Raw genomic sequence first — 21,629 nt, forward strand, 5'->3', positions numbered from 1 at the left:
AGTCATGGAATAAACAAACTACAGTTTAGGGTCTCAAAATAATTTATAGGCGTATACGTTTTCAATTTTTGTGAGATCTGTAGGCGATTTTTTTTTTCTTAAGCAAGAACCTCTATCTTTCATAGCTTAGATCCTCTATAAGTTTAAACCGTATGCTTGGCCGAATTATTAGGATTGTCGATCCGCTGGCTGAAAGCCTGTTGTGAACAGTGAGTTTTACATTAGACATTCGTCCTTATTTACATTTCCGTGGTAGCACAGTGTCGAGTTCAAAGCCTCGCAGACTGACATGTCTCCCAAGCGTTTAGGAAACTTTGCAGAAAGCCCAGTCATACCTACAATGCTGAATGATATTCGGTAACCTATACAGCTCAAACTTTTGTAGAAAAGGCAACTGGAATAAAGTCCATTCGACAGCTCTCTCTCTCTCTCTCTCTCCAAACACACACACAGTGTGATGAGAGTTTTGCTTCCCAACCACATGGTTTCGTGTTCAATTCCACTACGTGGTACCTTGGTTTAATACTTTATGCTAAAGCCTTAGGCAGCCCAAAGCCTTGTGTGTGAATTTGGTAGACGAAAACTGAAACAAACCAAGGCCGGTTTATGGGATTACTTTTGGTTTCAAGTCTATAAAGCGCTTTGCTTTACGGCGTATCATCAGGTCCCAAAACCTGTTGGTTTAGGGCCTCTTTAACGAGTTACCTCTCTAGACGTGAAACCAAAGGTAATTCCATAAACCGGCCTATTCTAACGTTTATATTATATACTGCTCTATAACTTAGATTGTGCTTCTTTTTCGGATTTATGTTCTGCCAACGATATATATATATTGTGTGTGTTTGTGTGCGCGCGTGTTTATCTTTGTGATTCTGTTTCTCCCCGCCACTGCTAGGCAACTGCTGTTGGTTCCTTACGTTCCCGTAACGCAGCGGTTCGGCAAAAGTCACCGCTAGGGAAAGTACGAGACCTAAAAGATAAGTTCTGCAATCGATTTGTTTGACTTAACTCTTCAAGGAGTTGCCGCAGCATGGTCTCAATCCAAAGCGTGGCTGTGTGGTAAGAAGCTTGCTTCCCAACCACATGGTTCCAGGTTCAGTACCACTGCGTGGCACCTTGGGCAAGTGTCTTTTACTATAGCCTCGCGCCGACCAAAGCTATTATAGCTATAATGAATCCATAGACAAACATACAAAACATCGAAGGGTAAAATTTTCCCCCTCTCAAGATATTATGCTCAGAAATATGAACTTGATATTAATAAATTCATGAGTATAACTGAAACAGCTGTAAGGGATAATGTTCAATTTCTTGTTCATAATAAACTTTTATTAACTTCACCATCTCCATTTTCTTCTTCTTCCGGACTTTTTCTTTGTAACCTTAGTACTTATGCTATCGGTCCCTTTTACCGAACCGCTAAATTACGGGCATGGTAGGGGACAAACAGAGACACATAAGTACATACATACATGGGATCTATTTTAAAACGGGGGTGCCAGTTTTCATTTATGTTTTATGTAGTGTTTTTGGTACTGAAAGACTTTCAAACTTCGTATACTTATCTATTTTGTGTTATAGAACAGAAAAATATTTTTGTATTCGAATTTATTTCATGTAAAAAATTGTCTTATTTTGATAATTTCTACTAATCACTGACGTCTATTCAGTTGAAAACAGTTAGCGCTGTAACGGTGTATATCGTATTAATCCCCTAACCCTAACTAGACTGTTAACCGTAACCCTAACCCTAAAACTAACCCGAACTCTAGAATCCGAACTCTAAAATTGTTACACACATAGATAACACAGCGTAATTTATTATATAAACAATATATGCGTATAAATTACGATTAAACCGGATGAAATATGTCACAGGGAATAACATTTTTATGACCGCCCAGCAGTAACTCTATTGGGCTGAATAGACGTCAGTGATTGGTTGAAATTACAGAAATACGACAACTTTAACATGGAATAACTTGAGAATTCCTTTTTTTTTTGTTAAGAAGACTAAGAGTATAAGATGTTTTATATGACACATTCTACCAGTGTCCCAAGTTTCAAAGTGTTTCGTTAAGAAAATACTGGCGCCCCCGTTTTAAAATAGATCCCATACATGCATAATCGGGTTGATAAAATAAGCACTACTTGAGCTGTGGGGCAGTTGTAATTGATGTCCCCCTCCCCTCAAATTTTTTTCCATTTTCTTTTTTTAATTTCAACGCATTATTTAAACTATTGCAGAAAGATTGAATGATGTAATTCTTCTTTAATTCATTAGTATCATTGGATTTTTGTTTGTTTTTTTAATGACTGGTATAAATTGATGAAAGAACTCTCTTCCTTGTGACACGTAGCAAAACTGTTGGGTAGACGTGGCATTTTAGAAATACAAATCTCTGAAGTCACAATTTTGTTTATAGACGAATAGATCTAAGGGACATTACTCCTCCAAAACCAAAACAAAATCGTTTGTTTTAGAGGATTTCAATGTTGTGACAGGGTCCTTTTCTCGGCTTCATTTTTCAGATGTTGAATATGTATATTGTAATGACGATTAAATAAAAGTGTATGGTATCGATTTATTTGACTGAACCATTCAAAGCAGTGCTCCAGCATGACCACAGTTCAATGACTGAAATAAGTCAAAAATAGTCTCTAGAAACTTGGAAGAATCACACGCAGTTCAATATTTAATATCGATCTCTCAGATGAAGATGTAGCTTAGCTTTAACTAACAACATGGCTTATTCTTTTCTACTCTAGGCACAAGGCCCGAAATTTTTGCGGGGTGGGCCAGTCAGTTAGATCGATCCCCAGTACACAACTGGTACTTGATTTATCACCCCTGAAAGGCAAAGTCAACTTCACTGGAATGTGAACTCAGAACGTAAAGACAGACGAAATACCGCTAAGCATCTCGCCCGTCGTGTTAACGCTTCTGCTAGCTTGCCATCTTAACGATGTGGCTTATTGAACAAAGATAATCGTTTTGAACTGAACTCTTTATGATCAGCAAAATAAGTATATACTAATATCTCGATGAAATGCAAACAGATGGTGCCTAGAAGACAACAAACGGGGGGTGGGGGGATCAATCTTGATGTTTTTTCATTCATTTCCATTTGAATTTGTCATACTTTAATATAGACATATGTACATGGATATGTGTCTATTCTTGTGCTCTTAATGTTCCAATCTGTATTCTCTGTACATTTGTAAGAGGAAAGTGTCTGTTGTAAAACACGTATACAATACCCATGAAACACACACGCACACAAACACATGCACACACACACATGCACACATACACACATGCATACGCATTCTCACACAAGCACACACCAATAGAATGAAGGAGAGAGAGAAGGAAAGAGAAAGAAATATTACAATCAATTAATTGAACATGAGTGACGTAAACACTTCCCCTCGTAGGCAATAAGAAAAATATGATACAGATGTAAACAGAGAGAGAGAGAGATGAGAAGACAGACAGACAGTGAGGGAGAGAACATGTGAACCACTAAAGTGTCTGATGTCAAGTGTTGAATGAGTGACATCAAATAGGCAACACAAAAATGGTTGTGATGAAATGCTTCATACCCCTTATGGGTGGACACAATAGACAGTGCCTATTCAAACAAACACTATAAATATGAATCATCAATTATAAAAAATACAGGCTTTCCAGTTCGTTACTAAAACAATAATTCAATGTACCGAATGGATTTGATATATTTCAGTAGATGGCTGCAACACTGACACTAGAGATGTGCAAGTTGCCATGCTTTTCAATGCTTCATGTTTATGCTACTACTTACAACTTCAGTCCTTTGCTCATGTGGAGCATAGGGCATTGGGGACCTCAACTCTGGCCTGTTTTCTCTCAGGTCTTACTCTTGTGGAGCATAGGGCATTGGGGACCTCAACTTTGGCCTGTTCTCTCTCAGGTCTTACTCTTGTGGAGCATAGGGCATTGGGGACCTCAACTCTGGCCTGTTTTCTCTCAGGTCTTACTCTTGTGGAGCATAGGGCATTGGGGACCTCAACTCTGGCCTGTTCTCTCTCAGGTCTTACTCTTGTGGAGCATAGGGCATTGGGGACCTCAACTCTGGCCTGTTCTCTCTCAGGTCTTACTCTTGTGGAGCATAGGGCATTGGGGACCTCAACTCTGGCCTGTTCTCTCTCAGGTCTTACTCTTGTAGTTTTTGGTTTTGTCCGGAATCATAACGGAATGGTAAGTACTTTCTGCAAAGAGATCATTACCAGCATTCTTTGTCAACCCTTCAACAATTGTGTTCCTTCACTGAATGGTGATTCTTCTTTCCCCATGTTTTAATGTCTTCGTGGAACTTTTAATGCAGTCTTAAACCAGTTGTATAAGCCTTGATGTTTGGTTTGGTTTGGTTTGGTTCACTTCCAACTCACTTGAAAGGCAAGTTTGTTGCAAATGTTCAAAGTTTTCCAATATAACTTCCCTTTCCTGTTGGTATCAACTTCAAGACAGTTTATCAAGACTTGGGAGAGTTGTCTGTTTTTCCTATCTTTTTGTTCTTGACCAATGGTTCTCAACTGGGGTTCATATAAGATTTTTGTTGGGTCCACACAATATAGTAAATTGAGGATTCACAATACTATTTTAAAGGCTCTGAAAAAAATTTGCTTTAGATGTGTGTATTGCAAGAAACAATAGGTTTTCTTTCTCTAAGATTTTACATAGTTCAACCTATAGAAGTTAATGTGTGATAAACAAATTAAGAACTTTGAAAGAATTATCTATAAAACTAGTTTTTAGACATCGAATGGCTATGGCGGGGGTCCACCAGAATAAAATAGTAATGAAAGGGGTCCATAGATAAAAAATAGTTGAGAACCCCTGCTCCAGAGTCTCAGCTTAAAGATGAATTTTGTGTGCTTAGGTGACCTTGGTCGGCCTGTCCTGCCTAATGGAATCAGATTTACTCTAAGTTAATGCACAGACAACTTGGTTCAAATTTAGGACTGAATTACTCTAAACCCGCTTCATTTGTATGCTTTTTAGGGGTGAGGGAATGGGGAGGGGACCGCCAACCACTCGGACTTTACCTTTTATTTGTTTCAATCATTACACTGTGACCATGCAGGGGCACTATCTTGGAAAGTTTAGTGAAAAAAAAATTAAAGCCAGTAGATATTTTTTAAGTCTGGCACTCTTATTTCTATTCTATCAGACTTTGTTGTCAAATAGCGGAGTTATGAGAACGTAAACAAACCAATACCGATTGGCAAGTGATGGTGGGACAAACAAAAAGACACACGCATGTGACAGGTTTCCATACTGACAGCCAACTAACCAGAAAGGAAATAGATATTAATTTTTCTTTTTATTTTCTATAAACATAACTTTAATAAAACAATAACTTGAAATTCATTGTAACCAGAAGTTTTTAATTTTTGCAAGACGTTGAGTAAAGTTGAATTGCCGATCACCATCTTTGCTCCAGAAAAGAAAAGAAAAAAAAAAAAGGTGGGGCGAGAAATATTGTTAAATTTTTTCTTCCAAGTACTTGAAGTTTTTCAAATATTTACCAAATTGTTTTCAAAAACTGTAGTTTAGCATGCTGAGGATGAAAATCACATTCTTAGAAAATAGTCTGGAGACAATTTGAAGTAGTTGGGGAAAAAATTTAACAAGATCTGTAAACTATTTTGCGTCAATTTCGTTTCCCTTGGCGAAATTGATTGTCGCCGTCTGCTGCTGTTGTATATTTCATGAAAGAGACATGTACTTTTAGCGGAGACGAGGAGGTTAGCGATAAATTATTAACCAATCACAGAGGGCGGCTGAACAGTTACTGCGGTGTCAGCCAAACTTCCGCTCTTCCGACCGCATGTCCTTGACGGCATGCGAAGAAGAAACTAAAGGAATATGTTCACCAATTCGTTGTTAACGATATTTCGGTGTCACCAAACAACACTGACTCGATATACAGACTTATTGATTCAACCGAGACGATTTAGATATAAAAAGAAATGGGTATTTATTCATTTCTGTATTTGTGTGTATTTAATTAGCTGACCGTTTGTTTACAAAATTTGACGAAACTTTATTAATTTTTAACTATAAGTACAACATTGATTATCCGGAACTTATTATTCCAAAGCCATTCCGAATTCCTGATTGTTTTTCGAACTGGGGATGGTAACACTATAAATTAAACAAATATTAAATTTACTTAGATAATTGAAATACAGGTACTTGTACGGGGGGTGCTGAAAAGTCCTTGGATTTGGGTAAAAGAAAATACAGGATGATCAGTTAATTATGAGTTTATTCAACATATTCCCCTCTTAGATTCACACACTTACTGCCGCTGCCCTTCAGTCTTTCGAAGCCCTTAAAAGAACACCGAATATCGGGCCTCAAAACCAGGCCTTCCTTGATACCCTTAAAAGCAGGAACTTTCCAGCACCCACTTGCACATTCGTATGAACGAAATAAGTTTATTAGTGTGTAATTAGTCCGTGCAAAGTTACCAGCAAACCAATCTGGTGCCCGCTAGAATTTAAGGTCCTTGTTTGTAAATTAGTGAGGATTATAAGATGTCCCTTACCTCCCCTCCATATCGTTACGTAGATGCATCGGGACCTCTGTATTTCAGTAGTGCCACCCTTACATTAAACCCTAACGATATCGGAGAGGTACGTTTCTGAAGAAGCTCCCTATTCTTTGGCAAGGGGTTTGATTATCAATTTGTGTTACGATTAAACGGTTGCATCGTAGTAGTCATTATAGCCATTAAAAACATACAATGTCACATTTACATTTTTTTATTAGTGTGATATTGTAAGTACCAGTCAAGCACTGGTGTCGATGTGATCGACTTACCACTCCCTCTAAAATTACTGTTGGGATATTGTGTGTATGCGAGCAGTGAAAGCGCATTGTGTTGGTCTCAGGTTCGTGCGGTGGTGGTTCACACCAGGCACTGCGTTGTGTTTTTGCAACAAAATATTTCATTTCACGTTGCTTCAATCCCCACGGATGAAAATGGGTATCTGAGACGGGGTGGAGGAGTGTTGTACTTTTTGTAGCTTTATGCATCATGGAAATCGAGCTTTGCTCTGGCCGTAGGAGCTTGTAGGCTTCTGACAGGCCCAAAATTCTGTGTCTATCTATCTATCTATATATATCTATATATATATATATATATATATATATATATATATTTTATTTATAGGTGCAGGAGTGGCTTTGTGGTAAGTAGCTTGCTTACCAACCACATGGGTCCGGGTCCCACTGCATGGCAATTTGGGCAAGTGTCTTCTACTATAGCCTCGGGCCGACCAAAGCCTTGTGTGTGAATTTGGTAGACGGAAACTGAAAGAAGCCCATCGTATACATATATATATGTATGTGTGTATATGTTTGTGTGTCAGTGTTTGTCCCCCACAACATCGCTTGACAACCGATACTGGTGCGTTTACATCTCCATAACTTAGCGGTTTGGTAAAAAGAGACTGATAGAATAAGTATTTGGCTTATAAAGAATAAGTCCTGGGGTCGATTCGCTCGACTGAAGGCGGTGCTCCAGCATGGCCGCAGTCAAATGACTGAAACAAGTAAAAAAATATATATTTTTGTTTTTTTATCATTATAGGCAACTCACTACAAAGAAAAAACACACTGCGACCGCGCCCTTGAATATTTTGATGTGTTCTACAAACCACTTTATGGGAAACTGTGGCCTTCAATTCGGATTTCCCTCCTCTCAAATCATAAATACTGTGCTCTTGTCAATAACTTCAGCTTCGTTGAAAACACCACCAAGTTTCTTGAGAGACTTGGCTGTCATGATATTATACAGCGTGCTAAGACTACAGAACCTCAGTTTCATGAAGATTCTGTTGAGAGAAGCAAAATAAGTGATATTTCAGAATCCATTGTAGAGAACACTATTGGTTCCGATGATTCAGATTTCGAAGACCAGAATCGCACTAATTTGACTGCATTTTTACCAGTGAAGAAAGTATATTCATCTAAACAGCTTCAGAAGAAAGAAGAATTGGAACAAAGTGTGTACATGCCACAGAACATTGCACTAAAAGTGGTTCCTTGTAGTATTTCAGCTCTCCCAGAACATCTGAAAGTTTACTGCTTTAAACGTGGAAATACCAGCACATTTCCATCTCCCAAGATTCATAAAACTGGTCTTTTAGGTAAGAAGCATTCATAATGAAAGGATAAAAAAAAAACTGAAGAATTTGCTGAAATTGTTCTAAATGAATTAGTGCTATTATCTTTTGGTTCCATCAACACCTACTTTCTAATTTCCCACTAACCACATTTGTTGTTGTATTTCTGTTGAAATAAACTGCCATAGTTTCAATTTATTTACCTTTTTATACCTTGAGAAGCGCTACATTGGCCTCTCATCCTCACCATCGCTTTTCTCTTTTCCCAGCTGGGGTATCTCCACGTATCTCCTCTACAGTAAGATACCTGTTCCTGTCCCTCTGTCATACTTTAATCTGCCTGCCTCATTACTACACCCCCTACTCAGTGGAGGTCTTGCCTTGCATAACATTGGTGCTGGTGCCATATGAAGCACAGATGTGACTGAGGCATTTAAGTTGAGCCATAGAGCAGTTGCCAAGTTCTAAAGAGCAGAATAGATGATAATGTCACAGAAACTAGGAGAGAATAACTGCATACCAATGTGGCAGCAATTGAACGTCATCATCATCGTTTAACGTCCATTTTTCATGCTGGCATGGGTTGGACAGTTTGACTGGAATCTGGGAAGCCAGGAGGTTGCACCGGAAGAAGTTTTACCCAAGTGATGACTTTTTTCTGGGAGCACATTTCATTATTTCAAAGTGTTTCAATCAAAATATAAGAACATCCTTGTGTCACACTTCTTCTCATTTTGTCTTTTCTCTACCATAATTGTGCTTCTGTAAATAATCAATGATGCAAAATCAATCAATACATTCTCCTTTCTTTCATTCAGATTATTTCCTTTTGGATGCTGCGTCTATATTACCTGTTATTGCCCTTGACCTTCAACGCAAGGACACTGTCCTTGACCTTTGTGCTGCTCCTGGTGGGAAAACATTGGCTATTTCACAAACATTACTGATTAGTAAGTAGTGGAACATTTCGTTTTTTGGCTAATTTCTGAAAAATCAGCATTTTTTTTGTATTTGCTGCCGATTAGGTATTCTGCACATGCGCAGTAATTTTTGAAAAATTAGACAGATATGCACAAGTCATGTTCTCTATGTAGTGCCTCGTGCATGCATGTCGATCTAGGCTATAGTTGACCTTGCAAAATAGTTTGTCTAATGACCGAAACAAGTAAAGAATAAAAAATATTTGCAGCTTTGTAAAAAGGAAAAACCATTTTTATTTCTATTTTGTTTTTTTAATGAACAAATTCTTTTCTTATTTGCAGAAGACATAGTCTGCAATGACATTTCCTATTCCCGTTTGAGTCATCTCAAGAATATGCTACGCTTCTACATTGGTGACTTTGAAAATAACTTTTCCTTTGAATTTCTCAAGGATAACGGTTGCCATTTTAACGATCCAGTCTTTGATAAGGTGTTTGAATTTGCATCATTTTCTATTTTTAAACAAACCACTTTGACTTTTTTTTGGGGTTTTTTTGTATTCTTATTCCTTCTCTCTTCATTATTTCTGTAATAATTCTTCCTTACGCTTTGTTTCTGTTTTTATCATTTAAATTTTCAAAACACCTGTGCATTAAATGAACAGGTATTGAATGTTGTGATGATAGTAATCACAGGAACAACCTTCATATAATGACTTTTTGTTTTCTATAACTTCAGGTGCTTGTTGATGTTCCTTGCAATACTGATAGACATGTTTTGCTGAGCGAAGATAACAACCTTTTCAAACCTGGTCGTATTGATGAAAGAATCAGTCTGCCAGAGCAGCAGAGAAATCTACTCGTGTAAGAAATTTCTAAATTGAAATTTTTTTTTCCTTCATTATTCTTTTCCATCAGACATATTCCCCACCCTTAAATACACCAAAGAATGCCATTGTATAATATTTTTGTCTGCACATTGATAATTTAGACATTACAGAGTTGAATATATATATATATATATATATATATATATTTATTTTGGTTTTATTTTCTTTGTCAGGTCTGGAATTAAAAGTTGCAAGCCTGGAGGATCTGTTGTCTATTCTACTTGTACATTGTCATTTGCTCAAAACGATGGTGTCATTCAAAGTGCTTATGACTATCTGATGCAGAATTCAAACATTGACATTGTAGTGGAAGACCTTCAGCCTCTATTTAGTTGCTTCAGAGATACTTTCTCATTTTATGGTGGCACCAGATTTGGAGAATTAGTTCTTCCTTGTCTCTCTTCAAACTTTGGGCCAATGTATATATGTAAAATAAAAAGACTTTCATAACTGCTTTTTTTTAACTAAATTGCTTTCTCAATTTTTTTTTGTGTTTTTTTTTAAATTTATTATTACTATTATTATTATTAAAGGTTGTGAGCTGTTAGAATCGTTAGCGCACCAGGCAAAATGCTTAGTGGTATTTCATCTGCCGCTATGTTCTGAGTTCAAATTCCGCCGAGGTCGACTTTGCCTTTCATCCTTTCGGGGTCGATAAATTAAGTAACAGCGAAACACTGGGGTCAATGTAATGACTAATCCCCTCCCCCAAAATTTCAGGCCTTGTGCCTATAGTAGAAAGGATTATTATTATTATTATTATGATTATAATTGAGTGAGAGAGCAGTGCATGCTGTTAAAGTGACACTGGAGTAAAATATACGAAACCCAGTATACCCATCATGACTACCTGTCTGACAAGGGTACACCAGGAACATGCAACACAACCATATGTGCGCAACATGGTGATCTCATATCAAGCTACTTACCACACAGGCACGACTCCGTAGTTTTTTTTTATCTCTAACACTGACACCCTTGGTGATGGAAAGACAAATAAGCGCCAATGAAATATTAAATTGAGGAATCTTATTACATACTTTTGAAGTTTACTAATGCCTTTGAAATTGAAGAAACAATAATGTTATTTATTTGAATTTACTTACAAATCACAGGAACATAAAATTTACTGCAATCTTTTGATTACAAGATTTTGTTGTCAATATTGAAATATTTTTCAGTTTACTTTTCTATTCAAATTTGATCAGTCATAATTATATAACCTCTTTTATTTGTAATGAAATTAATTATTTAATACGAGATGCCCCTTAACTCGGCAAAATTAAACATAAAACTATCTGGAGGCGGAATGCTTATAATGAAAATCATTTGTCTTACCTACTTCAAGGGAGGGAACTCTAATAGTTCTCTTTCGGTGCTTTGTAAGCATTGTCACATTTCACTTGGTATCGCGTCCCCAAAATCAGATTTTGACAAGGGTGCAATTAGTGAAGAATTTTAGGAAATTTAAGGTTTCACATAATGGAATAACGATTATTGTATGGTAGACATTGAGAAGAATGATTTAGAACCATCAGACTCGTACAAGTAACATTCAACAACTTGAAAATTGTAAGTTTGGCAATTTGGTACCACACGTCTTAGTTGATATGATACTAGACTACTAGCAAGCAGGTTCTGAGTTCTTATCCACTGTAGGCGAACTGTTTTGGTAATCCTGAGTGATAATTGAATATAAATAAGGAATTTTGAACTTATTTCATTCCACAAATAGATGGATGTGTGTGTGTGTCTGTCACTTGACATTTGGAGTTGGTTTGTTTACGTCCCCATAATGTAGCGGTTCGGTTAAAGAGGCCGAATGAAAAAGTACAAGACTTGAAAAATAAAGTGTTGGGGGCGTGGTCGATTTGTTCGATTAAAACCTTCAGAGCTGCCCCAGCATGGCCGCAGTCCAATGACTAAAACGAATAAAAGCAGATAAAAGATTAAATAAACAAATATATATACGACGGGCTTCTTTCAGTTTCCGTCTACCAAATCCACTCACAAGGCTTTGGTCGGCCCGAGGCTATAGTAGAGGACACTTGCCGAAGGTGCCACGTCGTGGGACTGAACTCGGAACCATGAGGTTCCTCCACGTTTTGAGTTCAAATACCGTCAGTGTCAACTTTGGTTTTCAACCTTTCGGGGTCGATAAAATAAATACCAGTTCGATACTGGTCGATGTAATTGAGTGACCCCCTCCCCTCTCACCAATATTCCAGGCCTTGTGCTTATAGTAGAAAGTGTTATTGAATAATAAGACGGTGAGCTGGCAGAATCGTTAGCACGCCGGACGAAATGCAGCAAAGCATTTCATCCGTCTTCACGTTGTGAGTTCAAATTCTGCCGCGGTCGACTTTGCCTTTCATCCTTTCAGGGTCGATAGAACAACTCTGTCGAGTACTGAAGTCTATGCGATCGACTTACTCTTCCCCTAAAATTGCTGGCCTTGTGCCAAAATTTGAAAGCATTATTAAGGTGGCAAGTTGGCAGAATCGTTACCGCACCGGACAAAATGCTTATTAACATTTCTTCCGGCTTCACATTCTGAGCTCAAATTCCGTCGAGGTCGTCGACTTTGCCGGTCCCCCCACCCTCACACCCCGAGGTCAATAAAATAAAGTACCAATTGAATATTGGAGGGGGGAGGGAACGAAGTGATCGGCTTACTGTCTCTCTTCGAATCGCTGGCCTTGTAAACCTTGTCGAAAGAATTACTATTATTATTATTATTATTACTATTATTATCTACCTTGCTAAACGGAGTTCTCTAAATGGTGAGTTCGGAATGATTTGTCAATGGCAATCATAACAATAACATCACTGCAATGACGTGAGTTCAAATACGGGCGGGGTTTGCGAAAAGAAAAAGAAAAACAAAACAAGAAACAGCAGTCAGAACTTCACACCTACGACCACCCAAACTATCTTCATTTCAACGCAGGGCTTCCTTCTTTGTAGGTTGAATTTCCTTTATCGTAGTTTTCCTTTCTTCTCTCGTTCATTGTAACAAAATACAGATTTCATATTTCCAAATGTAAACGTCACAGCATTTATTATTGTCCTCTGTTTTAGTTTCCATGCGTCGTGGCAGTTGGTTATTGGTGAAGTATTCATTATATTATTTGATTTTTCCGTTCTTGCCAAGACTCTTTAATTATACATGTCAATCTATAGACACACATAGATGTATCCTTGTTTATATGTGAGTATAAAGTATACATTATATGTTAATAGTTTAATTTATGCGCGATAGCTAGATGTTAATGCATAATTGAGGCAGTATACAGATCTAATTATAAAGTGTTGGTCAACATGTTCTTCCTTGGTATAACAAAACCATATTAAACTGCTGTGTTTGTAAACATTTGCCACACGCGTTTCATGATTCTTTTATCGGTGAAAACGGAAATCAAGAATTCCTTCAATTGCAACGATGTAAAGAAGAGCGAACTACTTCTTGCCAATATTTTGGTTTCATCAATTATATTAAGAACTGCTTCGTTTGTTACATTTTTTCCTAATATCTTAAAATAATAGATGTAATTCGATAACTTTATTCTTTTTATGATTTGCTTAGAAACGAAACAAGTAGGACGACAAAAACACCAAATCAATTGAGTTATTTTGGGCAGTTTTCACGGATTATTGTCATATTTAGATACTTTGGAAACTCTTAGTTTTAATTTGTAAGTTGTTTTTATTTTGTATTTTCCGTGTTATTGTTATTACAAATACCAGTATTTGCTTTTGGTTTTCTAATGTGGACAAATAGGTTTAGAATAACGTGCGTACGTTGGAGATGACCATTCCATAAAAGTTTCAACTCTTAGTACCCGATTGTTTTTCTTTTTTAGGTGGTAGACATTCCTTCAACTTGCATCGATCTGATATTGATCTCGAGTAACCAGGACGACAAATATATAAGCAGTGCCCGGCAGTGGGTATGATCTGGATGCAACGTGAAGGGCGAAATACCCGATATACACCCGCCCTCGTCTCACACTTTTCACCGTTCCCCTAATAGCTGTGCTCAGATCTTCGAACCCAAACGATCCATCGTATGGTGCCTTATTTAAAAAAAAGTCAATTTTGTTTTTCTACCAACTGTTTCCAGATATATCAAGTAAGAATTTATTATTTGTTCTACTTTCAGTCGTTCGCTTTTTATATTTTGGTGTCCCTCCAATAACAAACCACATTGTTGATTTGATGCTAACGAAAAGCTTCCTGACCATAAGAAGTCCCTTTTGGACTGGCTATTTCTAGAATAGCATGGTCAATTAATCAAAACACGTCGGAAGGGAATCTGAAGAAATTAACTGATGGTCTCTGTCGGGAAATAGTTATTGATAAAAGTTCAAAACAGAAGACTAGATTATTTCGTGACGAAGATAAGACTGCGTTAATTCGCTGATGAGTTTAAGTTGGCTTCTTTTATTTCTTCGCCCCATTAAAAATTAATCACACTGTGCGAAGGGACATTTTGGACAGATGCCTCCAACACCGCACACACGCAAACACACACAATCGTATCTTTCTCTATATATATATGTGTGTGTGTATGTATGTGTGAGTGTGTGCGGTTAACGCATGTATATACTGGCGAAATTACAAAACATTTTTTTTTTCCTTTAGAGAATTCTTCAGTTGAAATTTACACAACTTAAGAACGATTCGAAGATGAAAATCTAATTCGTTTCCATTAATATGTAAAATCGCTGCAAAAATTTCTGACACGTGGCAGTTGTTGATTTAAAGAATTTGTTTATTGACTCTAAAGAAATATAAACACATTTGAGTTTCGTTCGTTTACTTGTGTCTTTCCTTTCGTTATTTCTATCTTGTCCTCCTTCGTCAAATTCTCCGACACTTTTGTTGACATTTTTTTTTCATTTCAACTTCGTCGTCATTTTAAATTAAAGTATATATATAGTGTGTGTGTATATATATATATATATATATATATATATATAAAAGTGTATTTATATATATTTCATATAAGTGTATATATATGTGAGTATATATGTATATATGTGTGTGTTAACAACAAACAAGATGGGGACAAATAGCCGTCAAATGTAAATAATGTACTACATTTGTATGTTAGATGGGGGTTAAGGAAGGAAGAAAGAAGTTGGGGGGTAGAGCAGGTTGTTGTTGTTGTAAAGGAGCTACATGGCTACTCACATTTAGGGGAGAGAAAGAGAATGAATGATAGGCATCTGCAATATAGACAGTAATGGCAGGTTGCAGGAAGAGTATGGGTGGGTGGGGTGTTAGGGATTTGCAAGAGTATATGGGGGAAGTGGCAGAGAGAGGTGGGCAACATGGGGAGGGTAGGACATGAATAAAAGGGGTTTGTTTTTCAAACTGTTAACATACAGACTGACATGGAGACAGACACATACATGTTACATTCACACATACAAACACACACACACATGTATGCATGCAGGGCAAACTTTTGCACAGTTTCATTCACAAGACATTGGTCCATTCAGTGTTGTAGCCAAAGACACATTACCCAAGATGCCATACAATAGGATTGAACCCAAACCATTCAACCTCAAAACAAACTTCTTAACCATATAGCTATGCGTGTGCCTTTGATAGATAAAATACCCATGTTTCTTTTCAATTTATTTAAAAAAGAAAACTTTTATGATTTTTTAAAATACAAACTTATTTGTTTTTTTCTTGTTTTTGTTTTTTTGATAAATTTAAAAACAAAAATGAATATTTAAAATTATTGATCTTATCATTGCTTGATTGAGTAAAATTTTTCATCCCAGCCCTGCAAAGCTCAGTTCTTGGCAGATTCACCTGAGAAGCAATTGGCACAGAAAATGCCTCTGCAAAGAATAGCTGTGTTCCACCTTGGGCTTTTACTGTTGGTGTTACCCTTCCAATATTTTATCACAAGGATTTCAACGACCTCAGAATCCCAAAGAATCAATCAATTACAAGAGTAAAGTACTTCATTTTATTTATTTTTATTTTTTCTTTCTTTTGTTTTGCCCTTCTTTTCACTTCTTTCTTTCATTTTGTTCTGTCATTCATTTAACATCCCTTTTTTTTATGTTGGCCTGTGTTTAAACAGGGAGTTATTTGGGACAGGTTATTACAGTCAGATAGTTTTCCCCCTTGCCAACTCTTACTTGGGTTTTCAAGTAAGAGATGCTTTTTATTTTGGAGTTCTTGAAAAATGCAGAGCAAATGGTCAGAATGTCTACAAGAAATGTAAGCATCACCAGATCTGTGCTTTACTGGTGCCAAGCATGGAATCAGCATCATCATTTAATGTCTGCTCTCCATGCTAGCATAGGTTGGTCTGTTTGACTGAGGACTGGCAAGCCAGGAGGCTGCACCAAACTCCAATCTGATCTAGGAAGGTTTCTACAGCTGGGTACCCTTCCTAATGCCAACCTCTCCAAGAGTGTAGTGGGTGCTTTTTACGTGCCATCGGCATGGGAGCCAGTCTGGTGGCACTGGCATCGGCAATGCTCAAGTGGTGCGTTTTACGTGCCACTGGCACAGGCGGTAATGGCATCAGCCACGACAACGACTTCACTTGACTCAACAGGTCCTCTCAAGCACAGCATATTGCCCAGCGATTGAAGGGTATTCTTAAAGGGGTCAGTTATGTGACACTAGCATTGCCCATGACTATGGTCTCACTTGGCTTGCTGGGTCTTCTCAAGCGCAGCATATCTCCAAAGGTCTCGATTGCTTGTCATTGGCTCTGTGAGGCCCAGCTTTCAAAGCTTGTGCTTCACCACTTCATCCTAGGTCTTCCTGGGCCTACCTCCGCCACAGGTTCCCTCCACTGTTAGGGTGTGACACTTCACACAGCTGTCCTCATCCATATGCATCACATGACCACACCAGCACAGTTGTCTCTCTTGCACACCACATCTAGAATCAGCCGAAACGTTGTGTTAGCAACAAACAAGAGGAAGACAAGTATCTGTCAAATGTAAATAGTGTACACAGTTCCTCATCTCTTAAATATAGAACTGTATCAACAATGAATTCATGCTGTTTCTATACTAAGCTTTCTGTGTTCGTTTTTTTCTGTTTAGTGTTGTGAAATCAGTGTCAGTCTTCAGACAAAAGTATTTATCTTGGGAATCCTGGCAGCGATGGTGCAATGATTTATTTGAAACTGTAAATAAAAAGTTACCAGCCTCAAAGCCATTAAATAAAGATGAATCTGAAGCAGAATCTCCAGCTTATTTTGCTAGTAAGTTTCTTGCTTATATTTTTATGCGCAGGGGTGGTTGGCTGATTGAGAAGCATACTTCCCAACCCGTGTGGTCTTGGGTTCACTACCACTGCATGGCACTTCGAGCAAGTGTTTTCTGTTATGAAAACACTAGACACTGTTTGCATGGTGGTAGCATTTGTTTACAACTGTCATGTGATATGAAGACAAGGAGACAGCAACACACACACACACACACACACACACGTACACAATGGGTTTCTTTCAGTTTCTGTCTACTAAATCCACTCCCAAGGCTTTGGTTAGCCCTGGGCTATAGTAGAAGGCGCTTGCCCAAAATGCCTGCCATGCACTGGAACTTAACCCTGTGGTTGGCAAGACCCGTGTCTGTCCCATATTTAGGAAAAGATAATATTGTATCATAAACCTGTTGAACTCATAACAACATTAACAGCAATGAAACTTTGTATTGATTTTCAAATTGTTTGATTGAAAACTGAGATATTTTCATAGATTTCAATCTGTTCAAATTTCAGCCTCTTTAAAGCCAAGAAGCCCTCGACCAAGCAATGTTGAGTTTCGAGTTGGTCAAGTGATAAAGCACAAAATCTGGGGTTACCGTGGTGTCATAATAGGCTGGGATAAAGTCGCAATCGTAAGTTCAATTCCTTGTGAAACCCTCTGTTTTGTCATCTTTCTGTTTCATTTTTCTTTCATTGGGGCAGATATGGCTGTGTGGTTAAGAATCTCACTTTGAAATCTGGTGGTTTGAGGTTCAATTCCTCTGTATGACACCTTGAGTAAGTGTTTTCTACTATAGTTCTGGGCCGATCAATGCCTTGTGAGTGAATCTGAGAGACAAAAACTGTGTGGAAGCCCATCGTGTGTGTGTGTGTGTGTGTGTGTATATATATATGTCTGTGTGTATGTATGTTTATATGTATGTAATTATGTGCACATATATGTTAGAGGGGAGGGCTGAAAAGTTCCTGGCTTTGGGTAAAAGAAAATTCAGGAGGATCAGTTAATTCTGATTTTATTCAACATTTTCCCCTTCCAGATTCACACATTTATTGCAGAGGTCCTTCAGTTTTTCTAAGCCCTATATGAAAACTTGGAAGGTTGGGCCTCTGACCAGGCCTTTCGTGACACACTTAAAGCGAGGAGCTCTTCACCACCCTCTCATATGCGAATGTGTGTGTGTGTGTATGTCCTCACTATTGCTTAACAGCCAGTGTTGTTTGTTTACATCCATATCTTAATTTATCTGCAGTCCTTGCCAATGCCTGCAAACTCACACATTTTGGAACAGAAATACTGTCCAGTGTCTGTGACTTCAAAATTTTGCCAATGCCCCAAATTCTTTAATATGTCCTTTTTTTAAAATTGGAAGTGTGGCTTAGGAGAGGTTTGGTTGCCATTGGCCAAAAAGCAATTTCTCTCTGTCTGATGGTTATGCTGAAAAAGATTGCATCAGGTTCAACTACCTCTCATAGTAACACTTGTCTCGGTTCTGTTTTTTCTTTGGTTCATTTGTGTTGCAGACATTATAAATAAATGGAACTTTGATCTTCAAAGAAGAAAGTTAATATTCAGAAATGTCAAAATTATGATTTAAGTGAGGGCTGCGAAATGATAAGTGTCTCTAGTAGAAAATCAATCTGAAATTGTATATAAGGTTGGCCATAAACAATGATGGCTTTGGTGATAATGTCATTTATATATTTATTGCTCCCCTCTCTCTCTCTCTCTCTCTCTCTCATTCTATATATATATATATATACTTGTTTCAGTCATTTGACTGCGGCCATGCTGGAGCACCGCCTTTAGTTGAGCAAATCAACCCCAGGACTTATTCTTTGTAAACCTAGTACTTATTCTATCGGTCTCTTTTGCCGAACTGCTAAGTTGCGGGGACATAAATGCACCAGCATCAGTTGTCTAGCGATGTTGGGGTGACAAACAGACACACACACATACATATATGTATATATATACACATATATATATATATACACAACAGGCTTCTTTCAGTTTCTGTCTACCAAATCCACTCACAAGGTTTTGGTCAGCCCGAGGCTATAGTAGAAGACACTTGCCCACGGTGCCACACAGTGGGACTGAACCTAGCTACTTACCACACAGCCACTCCTGCGCCTATACATATATATATATATATATATATATATATATATATATATATATATATACATCTTTCTCTCTCTTTCAGGCACCTGAAGCTTGGCTGGAAATGAATCATCCTACTTCAAAATCTGTGAGTATTGCATTTCATCATCATCATCATCATCATAATTTTTTTAATGTCCGCTTTCCATGCTGGCATGGGTTGGATAGTTTGACTGAAGTCCAGCAAGTCAGTGGGCTGCACCAGGCTCCAGTCTGATCTGGCAATGTTTCTACAGCTGGATGCCCTTCCTAATGCCAACCACTCTGAGTGTGTATTGGCTGCTTTTTTGCATGCCACCTGCACAGGAGCCGGTCAGGAGGCACTGGCATCGACCACATTTGGATGGTGCTTTTTAAGTGTCATCGGCATGGGAGCCAGTCAGGTGTCACTGGCATCGACCACACTGTTTACAATATCGCTAGGTTGCTGATTGAAGATATTGTGTCATGGTGAGCTGGCAGAATGGTGAGCATGCCAGACAAACTGCTTCATGGCATTTTGTCCATCTTTACGTTCTAAGTTCAAATGTCACTGGACTTAACTTTGCCTTTCATCCTTTTGGAGTCAGTAAAATAAATACCAGTTGCACATTAGGGTCAATGTAATCAATTAGTCCCCTCTTGCAAAATTTCAGTCCTTGTACCTTTAGTAGAAAACGATTATTATTATTATTATTGGGTGAGAGAGCAGTGCATGCCATCAAAGGGACAGTGGGGTACAGATATATGTAGCCGAGTATACCTAACCTGACTACCCGTCTGATAAGGGTATACCAGGCACATGCAGCACAACCACATGTGCACAACATGATGATCTTAGTATTATTATTATTATTATTATTATTATTATTATTATTATTATTGAGGAATGTCATGTTTAAAACTATTTTCTGTTGAGATGGGTCAAGTTTATTGAGGCAACATGACTTGCAGAAAATACCAATTCTAATTTTTGGTAGATATCTAACATTAATTGCATCATCTTTTGCAATTAAAAGATTAAAACAGATTCAGGTGGGTCGGTAGCTAAACAGCTTAAATGAAAATTTCAGCTTTGATTTTGGTAAGGCTGTAAAATATTCTTTTGTTGTTTCATTGCAGCACTGGAAAACGATGCCAAACTATTCCATCCTTGTTGATACGAGAGACCGGTTGTCACCACAAGTCACTTACGTCCCTCAGGAAAACATAAAACTTATTACTCACACTAGGGTAATTATTACCATTATTTAGTTGTTCTTTCTTCTTTGTGTCTTTGACTGTCATTCACTCTAATTTCTGTATAAAGAAATCACAGACATCTACCAATGCTGATTGTTATCGACTGAGAATCACAAGTAGATAAATTCGTTGGTGAGATATTGAACTCCTAACCAATATATTCAAAGTTTGATTTGGAAATAATCTACAGGCACAATCGGTGTATGAAAGCTAAAGAATAAAGTGTATTTGATGGAGGGAGACAAATTTTAAATCTTTAAAATTACACCTTTAGGGATGAGAACTATCATCGTCATCATCATGACATTACATGTGGATTCCACACGTAATCTCATGGAAGATCCTAGAAAAACTGGGCTCCTACATCAACGGGAGCAAGATGTGCATAGCTGAATGGGCGAGAATATTAAAGAACTCCCTCGACCCAGGGAATGCTGCCCTTGGTCAAGAGGGTCGCTGCTGGAAGACCTTGTGTCTGGCAACAGAACTCTGCACCATATCACACAAGCAGGAGAACCCAGTCATGGTTGTCAGACAATTTCTGCAACCACATCACCCCTGACATCTGGTCACCTAACTCCCCAGACTGCAACCCCCTTGATTATTATGTGTGAGGCACAGTTGAGCAAGCGACCAACAAAACTCCTTTTAACACCAAAGATGAACTGAAGGCAAGGATTATGGCAGCATTCACCAACTTAAACAAGGAGATCATTCATAAGAGTTGCAGGAGATTCTGAAGTCGTCTGGAGGCCATGGTTGAAGCCAATGGCCATTTTATCGAATAAATTTACTTGTTAGCATTTCAAGGTATTTTTATGTAATTTTGGTAAATGTATCTGTTAAAATGAAATGTCAGTGTTATTTTCATTTTTTGCGTAATTTAGACGACAATATATTCACTGCACCCAGTATACATATATATATATATATATATATATGTATGTATTTTATTTATTTTTTTTTATTTATGTTTTTTATTTTATTTTTTATCAGATC

At 37.8% G+C, this 21,629-nt stretch overlaps 2 protein-coding genes and 1 long non-coding RNA gene across 8 annotated transcripts in view; 2 read left to right on the forward strand and 1 right to left on the reverse strand.

Moving 5' to 3' along the window:
• Positions 1-363: 363 nt before the first annotated feature.
• Positions 364-10,457, forward strand: LOC106881478 (5-cytosine rRNA methyltransferase NSUN4). 2 transcript variants are annotated; one of them, XM_014931877.3, is made up of 6 exons: positions 364-4,240; positions 7,644-8,202; positions 8,997-9,128; positions 9,441-9,589; positions 9,838-9,962; positions 10,162-10,457. In XM_014931877.3, the coding sequence occupies exons 1-6, from the start codon at positions 3,788-3,790 to the stop codon at positions 10,436-10,438; spliced, it is 1,695 nt and encodes a 564-aa protein (XP_014787363.2). In that variant the 5' UTR covers positions 364-3,787; the 3' UTR covers positions 10,439-10,457. The 2 variants fall into 2 exon arrangements, with proteins under 2 accessions (XP_014787363.2, XP_014787362.1); XM_014931876.3 differs by lacking the exon at positions 364-4,240 and adding an exon at positions 5,805-6,019.
• A 591-nt stretch (positions 10,458-11,048) lies between these two features.
• Positions 11,049-12,842, reverse strand: LOC149132542 (uncharacterized). The gene is made up of 2 exons (XR_016244481.1): positions 12,747-12,842; positions 11,049-11,910 (listed from the first exon to the last, which is right to left on the reverse strand). It is a non-coding gene; the product is annotated as an uncharacterized LOC149132542 (long non-coding RNA).
• LOC149132543 (uncharacterized) overlaps positions 12,788-21,629 on the forward strand; it is a 10,220-nt gene continuing 1,378 nt past the window's right edge. Inside the window, exons 1-9 of one of the 5 annotated variants that reach the window (XM_089363904.1) lie at positions 12,961-13,098; positions 13,575-13,683; positions 13,852-14,120; positions 15,790-15,965; positions 17,080-17,240; positions 17,759-17,877; positions 19,453-19,497; positions 20,511-20,621; positions 21,627-21,629. The exon at positions 21,627-21,629 is cut by the window's right edge and continues 1,378 nt beyond it. In XM_089363904.1, coding sequence (XP_089220030.1) covers positions 14,058-14,120; positions 15,790-15,965; positions 17,080-17,240; positions 17,759-17,877; positions 19,453-19,497; positions 20,511-20,621; positions 21,627-21,629 — 678 coding nt within the window. In that variant the 5' untranslated portion in view covers positions 12,961-13,098; positions 13,575-13,683; positions 13,852-14,057. The other 4 variants (XM_089363905.1, XM_089363903.1, XM_089363907.1 and 1 more) reach the window with 4 other exon arrangements.

The sequence above is a fragment of the Octopus bimaculoides genome, chromosome 15, assembly GCF_046866305.1.
Source record: "Octopus bimaculoides isolate indiv1 chromosome 15, ASM4686630v1, whole genome shotgun sequence".
NCBI classification, from domain to species: domain Eukaryota; kingdom Metazoa; phylum Mollusca; class Cephalopoda; order Octopoda; family Octopodidae; genus Octopus; species Octopus bimaculoides.